This window comes from Eumetopias jubatus, unplaced genomic scaffold, assembly GCF_037043125.1.
Source record: "Eumetopias jubatus isolate StellerSeaLion01/CBP00866 unplaced genomic scaffold, mEumJub1_p1.0 scaffold_6, whole genome shotgun sequence".
Classification (NCBI taxonomy): domain Eukaryota; kingdom Metazoa; phylum Chordata; class Mammalia; order Carnivora; family Otariidae; genus Eumetopias; species Eumetopias jubatus.
The window spans coordinates 41,895,612-41,923,141 of record NW_028274812.1 but is presented as its reverse complement, the minus strand read 5'-3'; the positions used below and the strand labels follow the sequence as shown (position 1 = coordinate 41,923,141).

The following is a 27,530-nucleotide window of genomic DNA, read 5'->3' as shown; positions in this document are numbered from 1 at the left end:
ATTTACTATAGTCTGAATGTTTGTGTCCCTTCAAAATTCATATGTTGAAATCCTAATCCCCAAAGGTGATGTAGTAAGTGGGACCTTGATTAGATCATGAGGTGGAGAGTCCCCAAGAATGGGATTAGTACTCTTACAAAAAAGACCCCAGAGAGCTCCTTAGCCCTTATCCATGTGAGAACATAATGAGACATGTATGACCAGAAGAGGGCCCTCCCCTGACCACACTAGCATCCTGATCATGGACTTCCAGTCTCCAGAACTGTGAGCAATAAATTTCTGCTGTTTATAAACCACCCAATCTATGGTATTTTAATAGCCTAAATGGACTAAGACAATATTCAACAAGAAGTATATACATCCTAGGATATTACACATATTAAACACATTAGTATGGAAGCCTGGGGTAGAGGGATGCATGCCGGGTGAAATGGAACTGTAAATCAGAAATGGCAGGGGAATAAAATTAATCAAGACAGACATCTTACAGTATGCCATAAACTGAGGCATGTAAATAATTAGGTTCTCTATACTTGAGATCCATTTAAATAAGAACAATAAAAACATATCTGCACATACAAGTCTAATATCATAAACCCATGAACTAATGTTCATATGTTTTATTTGTGAAGGGATGGTCATGACCCTCCCTCATAAACTGCTAACTCTTCACAGGCAAAAACTCTAAGTTTTTGTGCTTTTACAGGCTTAGGCAAAAGCAGGAAATTAGAACTGAAGAACAAATAAAAAGGTATTTACAACCTGGTAACCTAGTAACATCAATATACAACAGATGCCAGAAACAAAGAAGACACTTTTAAAAGCATACATATGACCCTAAAAAGCCAAGAAGTTCAGAAATGTTTATACTATCACACCAAAAAGCTGAATATACCTCATTGAACATACCTCATTGAATATATCTCACTGAACATCTGAGAAAGGACTAAATTATACTCTACATTTTATTTAACAGTATCAGTAAAATCTCTCTACAAATATTTTTTAATGTGAGGACTAAATTCTTATTAACATGTATATTTAGACCCAAAGAGGTTTCTCCCTCTCCTGAAATTCCACCCAGTTTTAGTGTAACCAGATGTTTATTATATTTATAACACATCTGGATGGTTAACTATATTTTTCGATTCCATCTGGTTGCTTCCCATCCTGTAAACATATCCACAGATAGAAACAACAACTCTAATCCTTCCCTGAAAAAAATATCAAGTTAAATATTACAATGTTATATGGCTTTTTAATTGAGGTTTAATAACCTCTTCATGCAGAGAAGACAAAATGATGTTCTTAATGGCTTTTACAGCAACAAAAATTCTTTTTGCCTGCAGCAGATGGTAATTCATACCTGTAATTTTTTTGCATATCGATTGAACATAAACGTCACACATTCGTTGATGGCACCTGTTCTATGAAGAAATAGTAGTCCTTTGGGAGTGGCAGCAAAATTTAGTAAATCATCTAACAAATTCTCTTCCCAAGCCATACTGAAACAGGTAAAAAGAAAGGTATGCATTTCTTTATTACATTCAAAACTGAAAAGAAAATATTTCAGCTTAATACTGCTGGTAACCTTATAGAGTATATATTGATGGCTAAGTATTCAGTTTAAAAAATAAGATAAAAAGTATGGTTTCTTTGATATTGAGTTTTTATTATTATACTTTCTAATCCAATAATTTTAACTTTAATCAAATATTAACTATAGGTGTCAGCATTTTTATTAAATCTAGGTTCTCTCATCTTCACTTTAATTACATTCTCTTCTCCTACCATAATTCTGCTGGGCCTGGAGTCCCCAAGTCCCAAATCTCCATTATTTCTATACTTTTCTTTTCATTACAGAGTATCTGTCTTCCAACTTTCTAAAGCATATCAGGTACAGTAGCTTTATTTTCATAGGTTTTTAATTTTACTTTTGGAGAATGATATTTTTTTCCTCAAAACACTTTTAAAAGGAAGGCCACTAACATTCTTCAGAGAAAAAGTCTGAAACATTCAGAAGACACCATTAATAGAAGAGTCAGAGCTGGAAACATGGAAATGTAGGAGGGGATATGAGCACTTCATTCACAAGTACCAAAAGGAGAAAATGTACTACCTACTGGATAGTCCTAGTTGTCTGGAAAGAAACTGGATATAAAAGTAGGCCAAAAACCAATATCTACATGTATAGTGAAACTGTGAGTATGGAGATGTGTGCCAATCCCCTCCCTACTAAGGAAGTGTTAGAGTCTGTTTTGAAAAAGACTGTAAAGAAATTTGAAATCCAGGACTTTTCTAATCAAAACAAGAATGATTAGTACATATTTTGACACATATCCTCTATGCCAATCACAAAGCAATGGCCAAAGAGATAACCATGTTAAATAACAAATTCCACCATGGACAGAGAACAGAAATACAAAGAAATGGAACTCTATTTTTAAGGTAAACAGAGACAATGGAAACCAAATTTAGTTCCAGTAGGATATAAAGGACTAACAGAATTACATATGAGACAAAAGACCAGTATTAGGTTCACTGCTTTAGACCCAGGACTGGGTAAGACTAACAAAAATAATATATATTTAACTGATTTAAAATAAAATTTATATATTTAAAAAAAATCACATATAACAAAATGCATATAACAATATACATATGTATAACACAGGCTCTATAAGTGGGACTTTGACAAGCCATAAGCCTAGGGCAACAGGAAGACACAGACAGATCCTCATTTCTAGAAATGAGCATATGATCAATTTATTTTCTAGTTCTTCAGTTGTATCTGTGATATCTACATCATCACTGACAGAAGCCTCAAAATGCCAATACAATATTTATTTAAAACATGACCATAAAGAGAAAAACCATAAAACTGGACATGAAGAAATGAACATAAAAACACAAGTAGGGAGACACAGTAAGGGAAGAGGGAGAAAAGTTAAGGAAGGAAACAAACAAAAAAATCTCTCAAAAATGAACTCCCAAACTTTAAAAGATATCTAAAGCTAAGAGCTAGCAGAATCAAACTTATCAAACGAATCCATTCCAGCTGAAATAATTTTCGGAAGTAATGACTAAAATAAATTTATGATACTCAAAGGAAGTTTTTAAAATTTTTCTATTAAAACTGAAGCAAAAAGTAAAAGGGAAATAAAAACAGGCACATTTTTTAAAAAGAACTTTTGGAAATTTTGGAAATAAAAAAACAGCCACTTAAACACGTACAAAGATTGACTGGATAGCAGATAAGTAAGAAATAAATGTTTAACAGAGGAGACACAGAACACATACTGAAAGGTCTCCACATACATCAAATAAAAGCAGTAAAAGAGAAGGAAAGGAATATTTAAAAAGATAATAAGAATTTTCTAGATTTGAGGAAAGACACCAGTCCAAAAAAAACACAAAACAAAAACCCAACACAAATAAATCATAAGCTATGAGAGACAAAATATATGACCTATAAGAGAATGGTGATTATATTAACAGATTCATCAGTTACTACTTATTCCAGAAGAAAATGGAGTAATAGCTTGAAATACTGATGAGAAATAATTACCTATCAAAACTTTTATACCCAGAGAAACTATCAACTACCCATAACAGTGAGGATGAGGGGCGCCTGGGTGGCTCAGTCAGTTAAGCGTTGGACTGTTGATTTCAGCTCAGGTCATGATCTCAGGATCGTGGGATTGAGTCCTGTGTCCAGCTCCAAGCTCAACACAGTGTCAGCCTGGGATCGCTCTCTCCCTTTTCCTCTGCCCCTTTTCTCTCTCTCCCTCTCTCTCTCTATAAAATCTTAAAAAAAAAAAAAAAAGTGAGGGTGAGACAGAGGGTAGGGAAGGGATGGAGAGAACAGATACACTGAGGGGTGGGTTTGTGGGTTGGAAGGAAAATAGTCATTTTCAGATAGAAAGAGAGTATCAGTTAACTACTCTCAAATCCTTAAAGAATAATTAAAGGAAAACTATTTGGAAACTTAAAAATATACTTTATTAGGGGGGAAAAAGGTGAGCCTATGAGAAAGAATGGGCTACAAGTTTCAATGAATGGCAAAAATAATAAATGTCTACAAATTGAATAACTGATTGAAAAGAAAAATTAGGAGCTTCCAATAAAGAACACAAAGTAAGGTTTTTCAAGCAAAGGCAGATTATGGGTTTAACTGACCCTGTACTACATCACAAAAGCTCAACCAACTTAAAAGGATACATATCATTCCATCCAGATTCTCTGAAAATATAAATTATCAGTCAACAGTTTAAAAAAAAGATAGTAGTAAAAATAACTGTTTGAAAACAAGTGTACTGCAAATATTTCATGGATTAAAGAGTAAAATCAAAATAGAAAGTTCTTAAAATATTTAAAAGAGCTTAATATGAAAGTGCTACATATAAAAATAATAGTATTAAAATTAGTATGGCTGATGTAGATTGCTTCTCTCACCATCCATTCTCATTTCCCTTTTCATTTACTTTCCTGTACTACAGAAGTGAGGGAAGGAGAGACAATGAAAAGGAGAGGGAGAGAGATGAAAAGAGCATTAGCAAAACCAAAACCTGGTCTTTGCATAAACTAATGCAACAAAGTAGTTAAGGGGGGAAAACGGTCAAAACATACAAAGACTCAAAAAATAATTACAGCTAAAGAATTTCTTTAATCATACAAGAATACCTTGAACAAGTCAACAAAAATGTGTATGTTTAGATTAAAAAATGCAGTATTTTTAGAAAATATAATCAAATATCTGAAACACAAATAAAAAATCTGAATAACCATTAGCCATTAAAGAAACAGAATTTTAAAGTTTACCTTGACTCCCACCCCCCAAATAAAACAACACAGGCAAAAAAACTTATAGGTTGCATCCCATTCTCAAAAATTACAGAGAATTGATTTTTTCTGCCATGATCTTAGCATTTAATTCTCTTTCAATTATAGAGAAGATACTATTTCAAAATGGAAAATCCAAGCCATTGAATTTGTTTATTGGTGCTGAGATAAAGGCAACGGCAAAGAACACATGGTTTTGTCAGCTTATGAGAACTCCATTCTTTGAATGGTTAGATATTATGGAGGGTTAGACACTTTCATGGAAATTGAGTTTTAGGTGTTTATTTCTTTGAGATCATAGGCTGAGTTTTACAGATTAAACACTCCCCCTACCCCCAACTTTACTTCACCCTCTAGTTTTCTAAAGACCCCTTGATGATTGGTTGGGGCGGATTGGGCACCCTGTTGTCCCTCTGATTATATTCTTCTCTATGGTCACCCTAATGATGATCCCACATAGCTTGTCGTCACAATTAATCAACCAAACCAGCATGGTAGAAATTTGAGTTGAGACTGCAATTCAAAGTCTAGATTTAAAAGACACCAATCCCCTATGATGACTATATAAATACTTCCATCTTCTCTGTAGTAAACATCAATAAATGGAAGGATGGAGGAGAAATCTCTAACATATGCTATCAGAAAATATAAGATCAAAATACCTAACATTAGTCCGTCAGAGGCTCAAAAATAAGACTTTTAGCAACTTACTCTTAATTTTACCTTTATCATATCAGTCTTACTGTTGGTGTCATTATTTAGAGACTAGTGTCTAGAGGTAGGAAAAGTGTTATTAATTTATTCACTGATTCAAGAAAGGTATCAGGAAAGGGAGAAGATATTTGCAAATGGTGTATCTGATAAAGGGTTAGTATCCAAAATACATAAAGAACTTATTCCAATTAAAAAATGGGCAGAAGACGAGAATAGACATTTCATAAAAGAAGACATACAGATGGCTAACAGACACATGAAGAGATGTTCAACATCAATCATCAGGGAAATGCAAATCAAATCCACAGTGAGATATCACCTCACACCTGTTATAATGGCTCAAATGAAAAACACAAAAAAACAGCAAGTGTTGGCGAGGATGTGGAGGAAAAAAGGAACCCTTGTGCACTGTTGGTGGGAACATGAACTGGTGCAGCCACTGTGGAAAACATTTTGGAGGTTCCTCAAAAAATTAAGAATAGATCTACCATATGATCCAGTAATTCCACTACTGGGTATTTACCCCAAAAAAGCAAAAACACTAATTTAAAAAGGTATGTACCCCTATGTTTATTGCAGCATTATTTACAATAGCCAAACATGGAAGCAGCCAAAGTGTCCATCATTAGATGAATGAACAAGAGGTGGTACGTATCTGTATGTGCATATATATATATATATATGTATGTATATATATATATGTATATGTGTGTATATATATATATATATATACAGTTGCACATACACACACACACACACACACACACACACACACACACACACACAATGGAATAGTACTTAGCCATAAAAGAGAATGAAATCATGCTATTGGAAATAACATGGATGGAGCTACAAAGTATAATGCTAAGTGAAATATGTCAGCTAGAAAAAGACAAATACCATGTAATTTCACTCATATGTGGAATTTAAGAAACAAAACAAATGAACCAAAAAAAAAAAAAAAAAGACAAACCAAAAAGCAGACTCTTAACTATCTAGAACAAACAAATGGTTACCAGAGGGGAGGCAGGTGGGGGGATGGGTGAAAACAGGTGAAGGGGTTTAAGAGTATGCTTATCATGATGAGCACTGAGTAATGTATGGAATTGTTAAATCACTATACTGTATACCTGAAACTAACACTCACTGTATGTTAATTATACTGGAATTTAAAAAAAAAAGGAAAAGAAACAATATTAGGAATCTGCTATGTACTGGCATTAGGACATGTTTAGTTAACTAACTGACCCAGATGGTTTTACACTCAAGTTTTACCAAATTATGAAGCAACAAATAATGTCTATCATACCAACTTCTCAATTAACACAAAAGAACAAAAGACATTCCACTCTAAGTGCTAATTTAAATTTGATAATGAAAATGAAATCAACAGTTCTGACTCTATATTATCAAAAACTCTATTAAATCTTTTGTTTCTAAGACATTAATGTCATGTTGAGGGAACCTCCTTTTCCCCCCAGAAACAAGTTTCCCAGTTTAACACTGCTTGCCCCTCCCCACCTAATCACTTACTCCTCTCATGGAAGAAGGGACTCTCGAGATTTGGAGAATGACCTAAGCATGCCTAGCTAAGCAATGCCTCTCTCTCAGCCTACTTGTTTGTGATCCAGCTACCTGTAGGAAGCACACATTCTGCTCTGTTCTACTATGTAGTTAAGTTTGATCTTAAGCTCTGCCTTAGAGGGAAGCCTATGGCTGTCCACTGCCAATTGTGACAGAAGGGTAAATCTAATTCTTGAGATCTTAGGAAGCCTGTGTTATTCAGTGTTTTGAATTGTTTGACTTCTTTATCACTATTACTTGGTTCACAATTCAGGAGGGAAGGAATGGCATATAATTTATTAGCTCCTTCACACTCTAACTTCAGAATCTAAAAATATTACTGAGAGTAAAATGTATTAACTACATTAATCATGTTTCCTCTTCTAGCCTACTGACCATTTCTTCCATCTGAAATAATGTTTAGTTTTTAGTCAATTAACATATATTCTCTTTAAAGTAGCTTAACAACTTCTTATGGAAAGATTCCCCCCTAAGTTGCCTCCCAATGGACCCCGCATGGCCCCATCATATAAATTTAGCATACTATACTGCCACATTGTATTTATTTGTATTCTAGAGGACACAATAAGCTCCTTTAAGGCATACAGGTATCCTAAGAAGTCAAAGCACTTGGTCCAATATGAAAATGAATGCATGAATGAAATGAAAAATGACAAATCACAGAAGATCTCAAAGAAAACAGATCTCTGAGTGCCTGGGTGGCTCAGTCAGTTAAGCGGCTGCCTTAGGCTCAGATCATGGTCTCAGGGTCTTGGGATGGAGCCCACATCAGGCTCCTGGCTTAGTGGGGAGTCTGCTTCTCCCTCTGCCACCCCTGTCCCACCCACCTCTGCTCCTGTGCTCCCCCCATCTCAAATAAATAAAATCTTTAAAAGAAAACAGATCTAAAAATTACCTCAAAAATTGCAGAAATTTTCTCCCCTCCTCTCTCATACATACACACACACACACACACACACACACACACAATGGCAATGGATTTAAGTTTATGACAACTATCAGAAAAAAAAATTTAGCTGATTTTTAGAGAAGAATTAACTATTTGTTGAACCATCACACTGTTAAGGAAATGAAAAAGGCTTTTTGTTTGACTTCTTTAAACTATGTCTACCTGAAATGTTGATTTTTAAATTTTTCTTAAGAATATCCCTTAAAGTTCTATTACCTGTTTAGTATGCCAACAACTAAGAAGAGAATTCCAGTACATAAGTTACCAGATCTTAATTTTTAAAAAATGTTTTTTTTCTCATTAATCTGACTCCATGTCCTATTGGTATTTGTGAAAAAACATGGAGACGTCTAAATTAAAAACCAGTGTAAATACTGATTTTAATTATTTTCCAATGCCAAAATCTAATAAAATGCATTCCCACACATTTTGAAAAATCATAATTTAAATATAAATAGACTTCATTGGCATATGAAAACACTTTATTCCTACGGGAACTCCCTAGTTAGCTTTCCAAATCTAGTATTTGAGAATTCTCCACATTTTCGGGAAACATTACAACAGATCCAATTTCTTAACCCAAAATGTAAACACAGGATAAAGCAAGTATAATAAATAATGCTAGATTTAAGGTAAAAGTATGACATGATCTCTCAAGTTCCCCCTAGATGTAATTTTCCCTAATCCTATATGTATACAGTTACCTTCCTGTATTTTCCTTTTTAGTTTTTATTTCGATCCCAGTTAATTAACATATGGTGTAATATTAGTTTCAGGTGTATTTTTGCTATACCATTCAATTACATTCTCGTTTATTTTTTATTTTTTTATTTTATTTTATTTTATTTTTAAGATTTTATTTATTTATTTGAGAGAGAGAGCATGAGAGATAGAGAGCACAAGAGGGAAGAGGGTCAGAGGGATAAGCAGACTCCCTGCTGAGCAGGGAGCCCGATGTGGGACTCGATCCCGGGACTCCAGGATCATGACCCGAGCCGAAGGCAGTCGCTTAACCAACTAAGCCACCCAGGCGCCCCTACATTCTCATTTAAATTATTTCAGCAAATGTAGAGAAACATAAGTTTAGTCAATTGTGCTTACATGTTTTGGGATTCCTGGCTTACTGAAGAAACAGAATCCGAACACTTTACTGGAGTAGGAATTCTTTCTGATAGCAACCTTGTCTAAAATACAACAGATTACATTATTTTTTATAGATAGCATTATTCATAAGATCTCATGATACATTTTTACAGTTGATCCTTAATATAATTAAAATTAAATTACCTTCAAATTTTAAGTTATTTGGTTTTTAATTAAATATCATGTAAAATTATTTTATAAAGGAAGTATATAAATGTGGGGGAAATCAGTGTAGTTCACTGATACATACTACATTTGACTATTGCTACATTATAATCTCCAGTGTCCATAACAAAGCCACACCTGTCTGTAAAAATTGCTCAGAAATAGCTTCTAAAGAAGAATGTCAGTTTATGCAAAGATAATTTATCTAAAGCCTCTCCTACCAGAAGAAAAGACTTTGAAGTGCCCAGTTTGGTCCTAGAACTTTGCCCTGGAAATGAGGTGAAGTCATCCTGTACCAAATTAAAAAGCATTATGTTCCTAGAGTACTGTGACGCTAAGAAACTCATATTTGCCCCAGTAAAAGATTTTAACTGCATTATAATGGTGACTATATTTGAAATAAAGATTTACAGGAAGGGAAAAAAGCTTGAAAATTCTTACCTTCTTCCACGCCTTTGCTATAGACTCATGCAAACTATAAGGAATTAACACTTGTAAGCCTTCACATGTACCATATATTTGACGACACACAGAGATAAAAGCTCCTTTAACCATGGGCAACATTTCCGATCCAGAAAAAATAGAAATATCTTCATCAAGAAGTTTTTTTGAAAACTGGGCAATTATATGAGCACCTGTAGGACTAAAACATGATAGACTAAAAGTGATTCCAAGGTTATAAATCATGACCTCTTAAAGTACTACCAAAAAGTTTAGCCATATCACAAACTTCACATTTACTTGGCTCCCCTTTGGTTCTCTACCTATTCTCTAACATATCAATATTCCTGTTCCCACACATGTACAGACAAATGTCTAATAAGGAGAACAGTTACAGGAGACTAGAAAAAAGAATACACAGATAGAAAAAAGCAAAACTATACACTTAAAAGGTTATAGACACCATGGGCCCACAGCCATATGTAACTTCACCTGATTGTAGTAAAAACATAATCCTGAGTTCCCAAGCCATTAATAGGATGTAGCTCCTCTATTTCAGAGGCTGGGCCACTTTCATAGCAATAATAAATAAGGAAATCATAGTAAATACTTAATATGCCAGGCATTGTTCTAAGTATTTCGATGTATTAACTCATTTAATTCTTACACTAACCGTATGAAGTAGATATATTCTTCATTTTTTAAAAAGATAAGGAAATATAGTTAAACCTTACAGGAGTTAAGTAACTTAAACAATATCACATAGCTAGTAAGAAGTGGAGCCAGGACTCAAACCCAGGGTATCTAGCTCCAGAGCAGCACACTTTTAGTTTTTCTGGCTTTAAAAACAAACACAGTAAGCTGTGGATAGGATAGGGTGCTGACTTTCCATGTACCCCTCCACCCATCTTCAACAGTTATTAACATTTTGCCAGTCTTGTTTTATCTATTCCCTGACCTTCCCCTCTGCCCACCTCTACTAGAATACTGTATGCTAAATGCCAAACATCATTTTACCTAGTGTACATCTCTAACTGATTAAGGTTTCTATGTTACATGCCAATACCACAACTAACAAAACATAAATTTTTTAATATTATCTGATAATCCATCCATATCAAAATTCTTCTGATTGTCTTAAGGTGTTCCTTATAATAGACTTATATAAATCAAAATTCAAACAAGTTTCACAGAGTGCATTAAGTTATTGTGATCATTTAGGCCCCCTCTTTTCTTTTTTACCCATGCCATTAATTTGGAGAAATGACATATTTTCCCTATCCATTCTTTATATGGATAATTACTTCACCATGCTGTCATTTAATGTGTTCCTCTACTTCTCCATATTTCTTATAAATTGATAATTATATCTAGAGGCTTAAAGTTCAATTTCTTTTTTCTTGGCCAAATAACTTCATAGGTGGTCGCTGTTGTGTACCTTCTACTGCATCATATCATTAGATACATATCTGGTTGTCCCAATTGTAATGATGCTAAAAATCAACTGGTCAGATGGTATGAGCCTGAACTCTCCAGTGGGAAGTCCTCCCCACATCAAGCCTTTTACCTAATGGTTTTAGCATCAATTCATGATAATTTCCTAAATCAACTATTTCATTAGGAGTTACCAAATGATGATTTTCTAGTTATTTTGCATTTATTAACTAAAATTTTTCTATGAAGAACTTTATCCACAGTAACTTAATAGTTATATTAAAATACAGTTTGTACAGGGGTGCCTGGGTGGCACAGTCAGTTAAGTGTCCAACTCTTGGTTTCAGCTCAGGTCATGATCTCAGGGTCAGGAGACTGAGCCCTGCATTGGGCTCAGCACAGACTCTGCTTGAGATTCTCTCTCTCTCCCTCTGCCCCTCCCACTCGTACTGATGCTTGCACACTCTCCCTCTAATCAACAAATAAATCTTTGGAAAAAAAAATACAGTTTGTACAGGAAACAGAAAAAAGATTTTGAACATTTTTAACCAACTTGCAAAATAATGAGTTGGTGTCCTCACAACCTCAACTGGTAATTGACAAGGGTTTTTTTTTTAGTTTTAGTGTGTTTTTAAAACCATTTCTGCATGCTTTATGTATGTCAATCATTAAAGTCATTTTTTTAATCCTCAAATTATCTACCTTAAACCAGTAGGAGGCCCCTTCTGGTAGCTTGGGGTACTTCTGACACTATGTCTTTAGTCTTAGATAATTTCCTTACTTTCTAGAATGGTAAGATACCTCAGGATCACCTTGCATATTTCCTGGCCCAATGCAGAAATAACTACCTTCAAGGATCCCTTCCCCCTTTTTTAGGAAAAAACAACAATAACAAAAAAGATATTTAGAGACCACAGTCTGGGTGCCAACTCATTGCTAAGGGGTTATTATTACTTCTAGGCCTCTTCAGTGGTAGTTCTGAGAAAAGCATAAGAAAAATAAATTAATACTTATATTTCCATTATGAATTTAAAATTCAAGTTTAACTTCTTTAATTCTATATTCTAGTTCCTTATGATGCTAATTGCTTATTTATTTTAGAATATGTTCATAATAGTTTCAAAATATATTGATTGCAGTGTAAGATTATTTTGAGAATTTTTTCTTCCAACCTTATGATATATCCCACTAGAAATGTTCAAATCAGGTCACTTGGGGTAATTCGTTCCTCTGCATGGGTAGGTCACTAACTTGCTTGGTAGTTAAATTCACTTATTCCCATTTGTTTGAATTTCTTTGAAATGTGAATTTTTCTTTTTGATTTAACTTTTACATTCAGCATGTAAAACAGCGACATGATTCCAAAGTCAAATCTAGGTACAATGAAGGTATAACCCATATATCCTCCATCTCTACCTCCCTATCCACATGTTTTTCTCTCTTCCTCTAAAACTATTACTTTTCAGTTTACCCTTTTATCACTCCTTTTGAAAAATAACAATATGATTTGGTTTATTCATAGTCCCTTCTATTATATAAAATGTAGCATTCTAAAACATTCTTTTGAGTTTTGTTTGTTCACAGATATCCTGAAGATAACTCCACAGCAATACATAAAAAAATTCCATGTTCCTATCGCACAGCTGCTAAGTGCTCCTTTGTACAAACACAATTTAATCAATTAGCCTCTTGTTATTGGACATTTGAGATGATTCCAGTATTTTACCAATATAAATAGTATAATCAGAAACAACCACAGCACAATGGTGATTCAAAAGAAACTTGACATTTAATCTTATCTGTTTAACTTCAACGTAAGGGAAACTAATTAATCGTTGAACACTACATCAAAAACTAATGATATACTGTAAGTTGGCTAACTGAACATAATAAAAAATTTTTAAAAATTAAAAAATTAAAAACTTAGAAATACTAATGATTGGGGAAAAATTGACTACATAATTAAATGTCTATAAGCAAAAAAAAAAAAACAATGAAATAGGGAAGTAATGAATAAAAAGAAACCTTAGAACTCATGACAAAAGGTTAGTCTTCTTCATTTTACAAAAGATTACTATCTATACAGAAAAAGACTTCCAGTTGAATATGGCAGATTGAACACATACATTCACATCTGCACCCTCTTAAAATACTAAAACGCAAAAGTGAAGGGAATTTTTCAGAAGGCTTTTATAGCTGTCAAGGAGAAAAGAAAGGATGTGACAGTAACGATGTTTTGGAATCTAGAAAGTTGAAAAAAACAAGAAGTAACTCAGGACCTGGAAAAACTGAATGATCAGCCACAATACAGAAAACAGAACACAATTTATCTCATAGAATCTCTCAAAAAACTCAAATTGGTGATATCAAGTATCTCTGAAATTAGGGGTAGAAGTGGGACTGAAAACAGAAGAGCTGCCTGAAAGTCAACTTAAAAAGAAGTCTGACCAGCTTCCCTTCTACATTCCATATAGCCACTCCCATGTATCTTTTGGAAAGCAGGCAAAGATCAAGAACAGTAGAGAGTACCACAGGGTTAAATCAAAGCTTATACAGTAAAACTTGAAAACCACTTTCTCCACCCAGTAATCTTCTCCCACTAAGCTTATACTCTCTGCAGGCAGCTAGCTATAGGAACCTTCTCGATGGAATCTGACCAGAACAACGACTAAAGAGGTTGATATTAGAGGTTCCCAAAATGAATCCATGGCAAGATTCCCCCACAGCAAAGACCACAAGTAACAAGGTCCCATGTTCCTGCATAGTTTTCAAATAGCTATTTACTGACTTTTTAAGTATCTGAAGAAATCTCTAATTTAAAATCAGAAACCAAGACAACAAATAGAAAAATCAATGTGGAAGGAAAAAAGAAAATGAGAAATGAAAACTCTGTATCTTCATGGATATAAGAGAACTTAAAACTCATGAAACAAGAGGATAGTAGAATAAGAATGTTCTCTTATAGAAAAAATATAACTTAAGAAATGCAAACCACAATCTGAATCTAAGGGCTAGAAAATAAAGCTGAGGAAATTTCTTAGATGGTAAAAACCTTTTTTTAAATTTTTTTAAAGTTTTTATTTTTTTTAAAGATTTTATTTACTTATTTGATGTAGAGAGAGAGCACAAGCAGGGGGAGCAGCAGAGGGAGAGGCAGAAGCAGGCTCACCAAGCAGGGAGCCTGATACAGGGCTCGATCCCAGGACCCTGGGATCATGACCTGAGCCGAAGGCAGATGCTTAACGACTGAGCCACCCAGGCGCCCCATAGACGGTAAAAAACTTAAAAAGCAAGTTCCCGGAGGGGAGGTCCAAGATAGTGGTAGGAAAATCCTCCTCCCATGGACACACCTAAGCTACATATGATCATTTCCCTGTGAAAAAGATCTGAAAACTAAATGAACTGCTTCCCACAACAAAGGATAAAAGGACCAGATCAAAGCAGGCAGGAGAAGCAGAGACACAGTCTCCCAAAAAAACACCCCATCTCGCGGCATGGCAACACATAAGAAGGGATCTCACCAGACAGATGCTTCTCTCAGAGGAGTAAAAGGTTGGTACCCCATATCAGGGACCCCACTCCTGGGATCTACACCAGAGAAATAAACCCACAGAACACCTGGCTTGGAAAACCAAAAGGGCTAACATCCAGGGGGTCTAAAAGAGCTATAAGGAAACTCCCCTCTTGAAGGGATTGTTTGTGGTCTTGCCCCAAGACCCAGCAAAGAAAAAGTAGACTGGAAAGGACCCTAGACTGTATGTATGTAAAGGAGACTCATTTGCTAATGTGGGGGCATTGGCTGGAGGGGCGGGGGACAGCTGAGATGCTCTTCAGAGACAGATGAGGATGGTAGATGCCACAGATGCACTCTCCACATGGCCCGCTAGCAGGGCAGGGCTACCACCACCTTGCTGGTACAACAGGGGTGAGCTTTTGTGGCACTTGCTGAGGCCAGGTGGAGAGTTGCAGTACTCCCCAACTCCCCAGCTGGAACATGGAGTGTGAGCTGTCAGGGAAGTCTCCTATTCCCAACCTAAAGCCAGCATACAGACAAGGCACTCTCCCCCTCCATTACAGAAGCCCATGGAAACATACACTCAAGACCCTTTCCTGTTGTCTTTCTAAAGCTGGTGAATGTGCCCTGTTCTCTACACCCTCTAGCTGCCTTGCTCAAGCCAGCAGATGGCACAAACCACACCCCTTGATCACCTGGCCCTAAGCTCCACCAGAGTGTAACAACTGGAAAGACCATTCTTGACAGGCCATCAATCCCAGGGCCCTGCACCAACAGCAGACTGAAACAACCCCAATCTTCCCATAAAAAAGGCCTATTTACTTACCCTACAGCTTTAGCCTCAGGAACAGGCTTCAAGTTTCCCACACATCAAGAGGCTAAGAGGGCCCTCCAAGGAACAAAAGCAGGAAAACATCATCCTTGCACACCTCCTTGGCCTCACTACAGCTGGATAAGACTTCCCAGGGAAGATCTTATACACTCAGCTGGAACTCAGATTTTTGTAACTCACACCCTGGAGAAACCTCCAGATCTGGTCTAGAGGCCAGCAGTGATTACAAATGTGACCCCACAGGACTAAATATATTTGCATACTTTCAAAGCTGTGGCCTGAAGGTCTGGCTTCTAATCAGACTGAAACTAGGTGCTAAATGAGTTTCCTCCCCTTGGATCATGGACAGGCCTTGGCAAGCCCTCAAAAAAGGCGGCATATCAATAATAAATCAGACAGTTGAGATAATCACAAAGGTTTGAAAGACAACCAAGAGCTAGGACAAGGTCGAACTAGAGATTCATCACCTATTCAAGGCCACTCTTTGAAGACTGAGAAAAGTACCTGCATTTTACCTAATACATAGAAAAAACAGAGCTAAGACAAATTAGGAAACAGAAGAAACAAACAAAAAAAAAGACAAAAACCTCAGAAAATGATATGGAGATAAGAACCTAATTAAAAAAATACAAATTAATGGTCATAAAGATGCTCACTGAACTCAGAAGAATGGATAAACACAGAACCTCAATAAAGAGATAGAACATATAACAAAGTATGTTATTGACAGATCCAGCATGACTATATTAAGGACAAAGCTGAACTGAACATCATTAACCAACTAAATATGACTGACATCTATAGAATACTTCAACAACAGCAGAATATACATTTTTCTCAAGTTCACACAAATATTCACCAAGATAGACCACATTCTGAGCCATAAGATACCTTAAATTAAAAAGAATGCACTCTCAGACTCATAAATACATAGGTCAAAGAAGTCTTTAGGGAAGTTTAAAAATATTTTGAAGTGAAAATGAAAACACAAATTATCAAAATTTATAGGATGCAGCAAAAGCAGTGCTTAGAGGAAAATTTACAGCACTGAATGTATATATTAGAAGACAGATCTAAAAATCAATAATCAAGGCTTTCACCATAGGAAATTAGGAAAAGAACTAAAACTAAAGGAAGTAAAAAATAAAAATTAAAACAGAAATCAATGAAGTTAAAAACAAAACCAAAATCAGCAGAGGAAAAAAAAGTTGGTCTTTTTAAAATATCAATAAAATTGATAAGCCTCCAGCTAGGTTAAAAAAGAAAAACAAGACGACAAATTACTATTATCAGAATGGAAAGAGGGACCATCAATTCTAATCGCATAGACATTAAAAGGGTAATAAAGGAATATTATAAACAATCTATATCCACAAATTTAATCACCTAGAAAAGTGGACCAATTCTATGAAAGACACAATATGCCAAAACTCACAAAAGAAGAAATAAACAATCTGAATAAGCCCATATCTAATATAAAAATTGAACCAATTAATAATCTTCCAAAACAGAGAACACCAGGCCCAAATAGGTTCACTAGTGAATTCTATCAGACATATAAGGAAGAAATTATACCAATTCTCCACAATCTCTTCCAGAAAACAGAAAGCATTTCTTCTGCTTCTGACTCATTATGATGCTTTCATCAGAATAAATCAAGACCAGATGACGATATTACAAAAAATACAGACTGATATCTCTCATGAACATAGACACAAAAATCCTCAACAAAGATTAGCAAATCAAATCTAACAATGTATAAAAAGAATTGTATACCACAACAAAATGGGATTTATTTTAGGTATGCAATGCTGAGTTCAATATTCAAAGATTAATATAATCCATCACAATCAATAATATTAAAAAAAACACTTATTGTGGCATTATTTATGGAAGCAAAATCCTATCTAGGATAGGATAGGATAGGACAACCTGATATCCATTAATAGGGGAAAAGTTTGAAAATATTATGGTAAAGCCATATCAAAGTACTATGGAGCTATTAAAAACAGTGTTTCATTTTGTGCTCATCTGGGAAGATACTTATGGTTACACATAAGAAAACTGAATATCTTATATGATGCTATTTTTGTGAAAAGGAAACAAAAATTCTATGATCGTGAATGTACGTTTGAATGTTTGACAGATCATTATAAGTTCAGAGAAAGTCTAAAAGCATAACCAAAATGTTACCACTGGTAACAGCCAGGAGATAGAACTAAGCGAGGGTAGAGAAGGAAGATGGAAAAGTTAGCTTTTCCTTTGTGCACCTTTGTGTGCTTTGACTTGAATCAATCGTGGGTCGCTTTAGAAGACTGAAAGAGCCCAAGAAGCAAAAATATCCCATCTAGAGTGAACCCTCCTATTCTCACTTTGAAGTTGCTCACATCAAGGCCTAATCTGCCTGCATTGTCCATAATTCTGGTTACTACTTCAACCTGAAATCATCTAATACATTGTTAGTGGCTGATCAGGAACCTATCTATAATAGTTATCCTGATTTTCATTATTAACATATTGTATGACATTTTGGAAACTTTTGAATCAGATCGAGAAAATGTGCTAAAAATTCCACAAACTTAAAACACAGACATATACCTTTTTTCGTCAGAAGAGTTCATATTTTCTCCATAAAGTAGTAAGGTAAGTCCTTCTTCTACAGATGCAATTCTTGCCAAAATATCAGCTATGTGAATTAAAGCTGTTTCAGAGCAATTTGGAGCAGTCTGTACATTAAAAAGATAACAAACCATATAATTTTATGACATGCTAACATTTCACAGACTAAAATTTAAGGGTGATAGTGTAGTCTAACAAAGTTATATTACCACAATAAAAAGAAAGTTAATGACTGTTTGGCTATGAAGTATGTCTGAATTAAATGTGTCACTATATTATATTCACTTACCAGCACAGTTGATGAGGCAGATACATATAGACTTTTTGTCCAAACCAGTTATTGTTTATTAAGACAGTTGAGAGAACTGCTGTTCTCATTAGTTTTATATATAATTCTGTTTGACAAATGCAGTAGCTCCTCTAGATCCATCTTGCCCTTTACTTCCCACTCACCAGTTCCTGAATATCCACCCTAATTTTATTATACATGATTTCTAACACACTGCCATCATTTCTAAGGAACACCATTCCTTTGTGCAATTGGTTGGGTCATGAATTATAGGTCTGAGTAAGAACAACCAATTCATGGGCTGACCAATAACCAATGATGTCATCTAATGGGGGGTGAACAAATCATATTTCTTTACTTTTAATTTTAAGTGGAAATACTAAAAACATCTTTGCCAGCATATAGCAAATTAGTACAAGGAAATTACTAAAAACTAGAGTCATATTAATGCTGGAGCCCATCTAGAAGCCTAAGTCTACTAAAGTTCCTGTTTTTTCTGGGGCCTACTTATTTGTCTATACCTGCATAGCTGCCAATACACATATTGTCTATAAGAAATCTGAGTATCTATACTTTGAAACCAATACGGCCTAATAAATTCAGTGAGTTAGCTTTATAACTAATGAGTCAGGCATATTCACCTGAATATTTCCTTATTATATTAGGCATTATGATACAGTCGATTACTTTCACTTTAAATATCTTTCTTAAAACAACTTCTCTGCCTGAAATACTTTCCTTCTCTCATATATTCGTTTTTTTTAAACCTTTCTATTCCTCATCCAGTATTTTAATAGTCTGCCTTTCCTATTAGAATAGGTTCCTTCAGAAGAAGGTATAAGTCTTAATCTCTTCTGTATTTCAAATACCTAGCAAAGCGCCAATGATACAGTAGTGGCTCAATGGGTGATGCTGAATGCTTTAAGATTAAATACAGAATGTCTATAATGTGCCAGAGGGCTATTTCTTACACTCAAGAATAATTCCAGCATAATTACAGAAGTAGATAACATGGGAATATGCAGAAATAAACACCTAACTTTCCCAGGAAGAACTAGGACAAATTTTCAGAGGAAAAAAAAAAAAAACTATAATCTGAAGAAAGGAATTTTTCACTTAGACCAAGACTTTCCAGGGTGAGGGAAAAGTATGCAAACATAGGGAAATATTAATAACCTTGTCAAAAAATGCAAATAATCTGTTATAAGTGAAATACATGGGAAAAAATGGGTAGGATACAACATGAAAGTTGATAAATTTCAGACTTTTTACCTAGACATTTATCTAGCAAGCAACAAGTAGGAAAGTATTGTGATGGCTTTAGTGACAATACAGAGGACAGGCCAGAAAGGTTAAAGACTGGAAAAAATAAGAAAATCATTTCAATATTCCAAGCAAGGAATTATCAGAGCTTAAATAAAATCAGTAGCAGTAGGGATTAAAAGACATACATGGATTTTAGAGATACATAAGAGAACAAGTCTATAGGGCTTAATTACAAATGGAATGAAGAAAATGAGGAAGCAATCTAGATGTACAGCAGTCCTACTCATCACACGGGAAAATGGGAGCAAGCTTGAAGAAGTGGAGCAAGAGAAAAAAAAAAAAAGGAAAGAAAAGAAAAGAAAGAAAGGGGGCGCCTGGGTGGCTCAGACGGTTAAGGGTCTGCCTTCGGCTTGGGTCACGATCCCAGAGTCCTGGGATCAAGCCCCACATGGGGCTCCCTGCTCAGCAGGGAGCCTGCTTCTCCCTCTCCCTCTGCCTCTGCCTGCCGCTCCCTCTGCTTATACTTTCTCTCTCTTTCTCTCTGTGTCAAATAAAAAATAAAAAAATCTTTAAAAAAAGGAAAAAAAAGAAAAAGAAAACACTGACAAACCAAAAACTACTATTCTGAAAATGGCATTTGATTTGCTCATAGAGCAACTCAAAAAGGTGTTTAGCAGGCATCTAAAGACAAATCTAGAGTTGAAGAGATCTAAACTTAGATGTTAACTATACATCTAATCTTCATGACTGGAGGAAATCACCTAGGAAAAACTCTCTTTCGAAAGAAAAGAGTGAACCAGGTCATGACTCACTGAAGACAGCAGGGACCTGGAAGGGGAGCCCTCATAGGTGACAGGGAAAGAATGGTTAGAAAGGGAGGGCAAAAAATATACAGGAACTTAGGAAAGCCAGATAAACAATTTTAGAAGTTGTCTATAATCAGGTAGATAATAGTCTGAAAAGTGGTCACTAGTTATAGGTGTAGGAAGTTACAAGCAACAGCAATCAATGATGTGATGGAGGTAAGATCAAAATGCAATGTTTTGAAACATGACAGAATAGAGGGAGACAGGAAACAATGGCAGTCTTCCATAATTAATTGTTAAGAAGATCAGATATTAGGTGGTAGCTAAAGATGTGCATTGGATGATCAAGGGCTTCTCTCATCCCAACTATGAGACAGATTCAGGCATATTTACAGATAAAGGAAAGAAGCCACAAGAAGATAAAAAGTTAAAGATATATGAAAGCAAAGACAAACAACAGTTCTGAAACAAAATCCAAGAGCACATTTCTCAACTCTGGTATGAGGTTCATATTTCATATTACCATTGACATTATGGCATTCTATTATATTAAACTGTATTAGGAATTCTATTGGTCCTTCTCTACTTATCTTCCTAAGGCTAACCATAAAATCAAAATTACATCCCCTTAATTTGCTACAATTCCATACTTTGCACCACATTCACATAAATGCTTAATGTTTTCTGAATGAGCAATGAATAATGACTATATGATGGGATGAACAGTTGCCCAGCCCATTGAGGAGTGGGCACAAGAGATGGAAACAGTAAAAACACTACAAAACACAGACATGGAAAGGCAAAACCTTTAGCCTATTAAGATTTAAGTCATTCCCCCGAAGCTTAAGTCATAGAAATGGACAGAGAGCAGTGCTAGTAGTGGTACCAACTCTGCTACCTGTTAAATGTCGGAGCTCGAGCAATCCACTTCTTTCAGCCACAGTTGTAAGGATTAAATTACATAATGCAAAGGAACAGGCCATACAAACTGTAAAGAGATATGAGCATCCCAGTTCTGAACATATGTGTAAGTCTTTTTTTCTAAAAAACTAGTTCTTCATATAAAACAGAGCTGACTCTTCAGAAAAATAATGTAAAGGCTATAAAATTACTGTTAAAACAAATAATAAAATTCACAAGATTAGATTTGCAAGACAAATACCTTAATAACTTCCCTCAATACTTATACCTAAGCCTGACTAGAAAAGAAAATTATGTTATATGTATTTTCCCCCTACACTGTCAATAACAAATAAATCAACTGACTACATAAACTATGATTTAACATTAAATAAAAATCGAGGGTCAGCATAAAATATTCATATGTGGAAAGATATCGTAATAAATATTTCAAATACGTCAAATTTAAAAATAAAGTCCCATTGAATGTTCCCAATACCCAATTAAAAAGACTCTCTTTAGTAAATACCAACCTTAGTTCCTTTCATTAAATTATGAATAGGCTGAAGAAGTGCCTCAATCACAGTGTTATTATATAAGCATTCGATTGCACATTCTTTTTGATCACAGAGTATCCGAAGAACTTCAGTCACCATACTTGCAGGAGAGTAATTATCTGATAAACAAGTACTTTTAGATATTAAAATTTTAAACATTAAGAACTTAATGTATCTTATTTACGAGTTAGCCATTGCTGTTCTAAAAAGATCAACATCAAAGTTAAATAGTTTAAAAAAAAAAAATCACACAACGCAATGCCCAAAGGATGAGGTATTGTCAAGTCATAACCTGAAACCTAAGGGGTGATCAATTAAGCTCAATATATACTCAAGTTAATTTTTAAAAAGTAAATGACAAATCTGAAGGCTGAGAAACAACAGAAGATCATTCACTGTTTGACATTAAGTCACTGCTAACAGTGAAGATGTGATTTGAAGCAAATTTACAACTTTTCTCTTCCCAGCAAACACTTGTATTCACTTTTTCTTTTTTCTTAAAACATGTATTTGGGGCACCTAGGTGGCTCAGTCAATTAGGCATCTGACTCTTGATTTCAGTTCAGGTCATGATCTTGGGGTCATGAGATAGAGCCCCACTTCGGGCTCCAAGCTCAATGGTGAGTCTGCTTGAGATTTTCTCTCTCTCCCTCTCCCTGTGCCCCTCACCCCTCAGTCACACAGGCACTCTCTCTCTCAAATAAATAAATAAATCTTTAAAAAGAAAAAAATATATATGTATTCAAGTGTCCAGCCTAGTAGAAAATGAAAGTAAAACAAAATGATGGCTAAAAAGGCAGAAAAGGTAAAACCTCCTTTTAAGACTCACACACCACTACTTATATCACCATAAAACTGGTGAAATGAATGAGCACTGTAAAAACTTTCTTTTAAAATATATACGGGAAAACACAAATACAAATAAATGCAACACAGGGAATAGTCACTAAAATAAGCGTGATATTTTTGGTTTCATAAATCAATAGATTTTCAGGTTATATTACCTAATATACTCACAAAATAGTGTTCTACAAGAAACTAAGGAACCAAAAGTTAGCAGCTTAAGGTTGTAAGCTATAATACTAAAAGTAACACCAAAATTCTTAATTTAGGTTACAATATTCTATACTCCATGAACACACTAAGACCTCAAGTCAATACTTGACAAAAAGAAAATGGAGAAAAAAGTTTAGTGATTTTTTCCAACCAGTTCCAGACCCTGTTTGCAATGAGAGATACTACTGATGAGCATATGGCCATTCATTCATTCATCCATTCTTTTATCTATTTTTGAGTGCCTACTATGTGCCAGACACTGTGCTAGGTAGGCACTGTTAACTAAGACACAAAAAAAAATTAAAAAACAGTCCACTAGATGGTAAACCAAGACACTGGCAAATAATTATAAGAAGGAACATTTTTTTTTAATCAACTCACCTCATATTCTTTTTTTTTCTTTAAATTTTTTATTGTTATGTTAATCACCATATATTACATCATTAGTTTTTGATGTAGTGTTCCATGATTCATTGTTTGTGTATAACACCCAGTGCTCCACACAGAACGTGCCCTCTTTAATACCCATCACCAGGCTAACCCATCCCCCCATCCCCCTCCCCTCTAGAACCCTCAGTTTGGTTTTCAGAGTCCATCGTCTCTCATGGTTCGTCTAAGAAGGAACATTTTTAACAAAGGAAGCACCGTATGTTATAGGAACATATCACAGGCGGACATACGCTACATGTTTATACATAGAAATGCTGTAAAGGCAGAAAGAAGTTTGAGAGCCATTGTTAAGACTAATAAGTTGTTATAATTACATAAATAAAACATACTGATTGATAGATGCATATAGCATTAATATATATGGCCCAAACTATCTTTTTTTCTTTGATTCACTTGAATTCTTCTCAGAATTTTGCCAGCATTTCTACAGTCATTTCCAGGTTTAGAACACTATCAGCCTATAGATTATGGGAGTGTTTTGTTATTAAAGTGTTTTACTTTGTAAACTTTCAATGACAGTCAAAGGAAAAAGTGTAAGTTATCTTTTAAATGTAAATATTATAGACCACTTTTTTATAAGCCAGTCAACAGCTAAAGACTAAAAGTTATTATATTGAAAAACATGAAGTTTTTGCTTTTGCTTTATTCTTTCATTAGAGAAGATCTGAAGTTTTAGATGTGAGCTAAAACAAGCAGGCTGATCAAAACATCAGGCAAGTATAAAGCATAGAAAACAGCAAGAAAGAACACATTAGTACCTATCAATCAAATTTCCCTTAGTAGCATTTCTTAAAACATCCTGATCTTAAGAACAACATTAAAATTCTCAGAAAAATCAATTCTACATAAAAAGGTAGTAAATTAGGAACATCTTAAAACATCAATGAACAAAATTAAATTTCATGGTTTACTTCCAGGACCAATGTAATTTGTTATGAATAATACTGCATCTTAGGAAACCTCTTTACCAAAACTAGGTCAGTCACTCAAAATGTCTAGACAATGGAATATTAAGTATTTTTAGATGTTTTCTATTACACTATTTAAAACAGAAGCAGAATTACCTAAATGTGCAGCTGATGTCATCTTTGGACAACTTGGTGAGTAACAGATAAGTTGGGTAAACAGAACCAGAAGATCTGTAAGGGATACTAAATCTTTGAAAAGGAAAAAAGAAAAAGATTATTTTCTAGTATACACTTACAACTTAGAAAAATTTAACTGAGCTTCCCATCCTCCTGAGTTTTCAGAGACTGTGGTAAAATTAGGAGAAGGGAGCTGGAACCCCAGATAGAAGGCCCCAGAAAAACAAATTAGACATGGGAAGTTAAAAGGTGGCAAGGACAATAATGCAGCAGGTGCTATGTGCAGGTGCAGTTTTACCACTTATGGTGGACCCGTCACTTCATATAAACCTACAGCAGGAAGATCTAGGAATCTCATTAGGACCATGAGTTTTTTAGGAATGATAAAATTCAGCTTCATATGTTGTTCCAGCCAACTTATCTATATAGAACTGTAGAAAAGGTACCAAACTTTTTCAAGGAAATATTTTGGGCTCAGTGGCCAAACTGTTTCTGTTACAAATACTCAATTATGATGTTGTAAAGTAGCCATAGACAATTTGCAAATGGACAAGTATGGTGGTCTTCCAGTAAGACTTTACATACACCAAAATTTTAATTTTATTCCACATGTCACAAAATAGTCGTAATTTTTTCAAGTAATTAGCTCACAAGCCATACAAAACAGTACCAGATTTGGCCCATGGGTTGTAATTTACCAACCCCTGCTGCAGAAAATTTTCATCAAGATTCTGGTGAAAATGCAGGTGAAACTTAGCAGTAAATGTTGACTTATGCTAATATAGTAGAACAAAGCTCTCAAAACTCAGCTTTGAGATGACCTATGACATTCGTCAGGCCAAAAAGTCGATGTTAAAAGTCAACATAAAGTGCTAAATTACAGATGATAGACATATAAACTTCAGTTCAATACATGCAGTAACATTACAAGCATTTATTAATCTTTCTATCTCTGTAAAGTTCAACAGTATCCTATAAAATGGCAGCTCTTTTCTTGAAAGCCCATTCTCTAAGTGCTCATTATGCCTAGAATTACATGACCACAGGATGTATCAGTACATAAAACAGTTTTTGTTGAGGAGCTCACAACCAGAGTAACTGAGGAGAAAACCTTAAGTAAAACAACTAGGAAACAGTACAAAAGTATTCAAAATGAAGACACTCCATAATAGGATTGGCAAACCATAGCGATTATGGTCTAATTTTGTAAGGCTCGTAAGCTAAAAATGTTTTGTTTTGTTTTACACTTTTAAAGGTGTATATGGGGCACCTGGATGGCTCAGTCGGTTAAGCAACTGCCTTCGGCTCAGGTCATGATCCAGGAGTCCTGGGATCTAGCCCTGCATTGGGCTCCTTGCTCAGCGAGGAGCCTGCTTCTCTCTCTGCCTGTTGCTCCCCCTGCTTGTGCCTCTCTCTCTCTGACAAATAAATACATAAATAAATCTTTAAAAAAATAAATAAATAAAGGTGTGTAAACTGTGTCAAGGATCTCTCAAACCATACCCAGATTCAATGGTTCACTAGGAGGACTCAACACACAGTTGTGCTCCCAGCTATGGTATTTCACAACAAAAGATACAAAGCAAAAGTGTATGAGGTGACGTCCAGGTGCAAACGTCCAAGGGTTCTCTTCCAGTGGAGTCACACAAAATATACTTAATTCTTCCAGCAACAAGCTGTGACAACACACGTAAAATGTTGGCTACCAAGAAGCTCCTTAGAGACTCAGCGCCCAAGCTTTTTACTGGGGGCTGATGATGTAAGCACACTCTGCATAGCACGTACCAGGATTCCAGACTCCCGGAAGGAAAGCAAGTATTCAGTATAAACTACATTGTGTGTACAGATAGTTTAGGTAGGCACAGTGAACCACTCTTATCGGTTCTAGGAAGAGTGAGAAATCCAAGTTCCCAGATGCCAGCTAGTGCAACCTTGCAAGCAGGCTTTCCTAAGGATAACAGTCTCAGGCCTGCTGTGATAACTCTTTTGCACACATGAGCACATGAATACACAAATATACAGGATATGAAACAGAGACAGTATGTAGCCCACAAAACCAAAAATATTTACTATCTGACACATTACAGAAAAAGTTTGCTGGTCGCTAGACTATAGTCCTATATAGACTTAAAGTTTTAAGGGAGGCAAAAAAGTAATAGCATGTGCTGAAGTTTGACGGGGAAAACTTTAAAAATAAGACCTAGGGTAACATAGTAATGTTATCAAATGGTACAGAGCTTTGCAGTTTATAAAACAGCATTCTGAAACTGCATCTCTAATCATCACAAAAACCATGTGAGCTCAGTTATCACTGATATTATTCCATCTTTGTAGATTAAAAAAACAAGCAATGGTTAAGTGAGTTGCCCAAAGGTCATAGTCAGTTTATAAGGGAACTAGAATTTAAACAAGGTCTTCTAGTTCTGAATCCAGATCTGGATCGTTCAGTATGTCTAGGATTTTGAAAGACAGGGAGAAATAAGGAAAGCATTAAAGGCTGGATGAATAGAAAAAACTAGAATGTAGGGGAAAAGCACATACTGATAAAAGCAAATGTAATACTTAAAGGTATACAAGCCATCAGTAGACTAAAAGGTATGTCACTAAATATCCTAGAAGAGACCACGCAAAATCTCCAAAGTTTAGTAATTCATAGCACATTAACCTTACCAAGCTGAACATATTCGTTTCTCCTAATTGTACTTACCTTTTCTATTCTTCAGCTTTATGGGAAATAGCCGTCTGCCTTGTGTATAGATCAATAATCTTCCTAAAAGGCACAGTGAGTGAATGAAATAAATATATTGTAATTCTTGTCCTGAGTAGTAGAAGGTTTTCTGTTTGTTCCCTTAAAAGAGAAGCAAAAATATTTATTTTAATGCTA

The 27,530-nt window shown here is 35.1% G+C and overlaps 1 protein-coding gene across 4 annotated transcripts in view; it reads right to left on the bottom strand.

Moving 5' to 3' along the window:
• The window catches only part of TBC1D32 (TBC1 domain family member 32), a 196,732-nt gene that overhangs the window by 123,133 nt on the left and 46,069 nt on the right, over positions 1-27,530 (bottom strand). For all 4 annotated transcript variants that reach the window (XM_028117067.2, XM_028117066.2, XM_028117068.2 and 1 more), the window contains 7 exons: positions 27,354-27,494; positions 24,626-24,718; positions 22,032-22,174; positions 18,217-18,344; positions 9,839-10,040; positions 9,191-9,273; positions 1,367-1,505 (listed from right to left, as the gene is read on the bottom strand). In XM_028117067.2, coding sequence (XP_027972868.2) covers positions 1,367-1,505; positions 9,191-9,273; positions 9,839-10,040; positions 18,217-18,344; positions 22,032-22,174; positions 24,626-24,718; positions 27,354-27,494 — 929 coding nt within the window. The remainder of the gene's footprint in view (positions 1-1,366; positions 1,506-9,190; positions 9,274-9,838; positions 10,041-18,216; positions 18,345-22,031; positions 22,175-24,625; positions 24,719-27,353; positions 27,495-27,530) is intronic.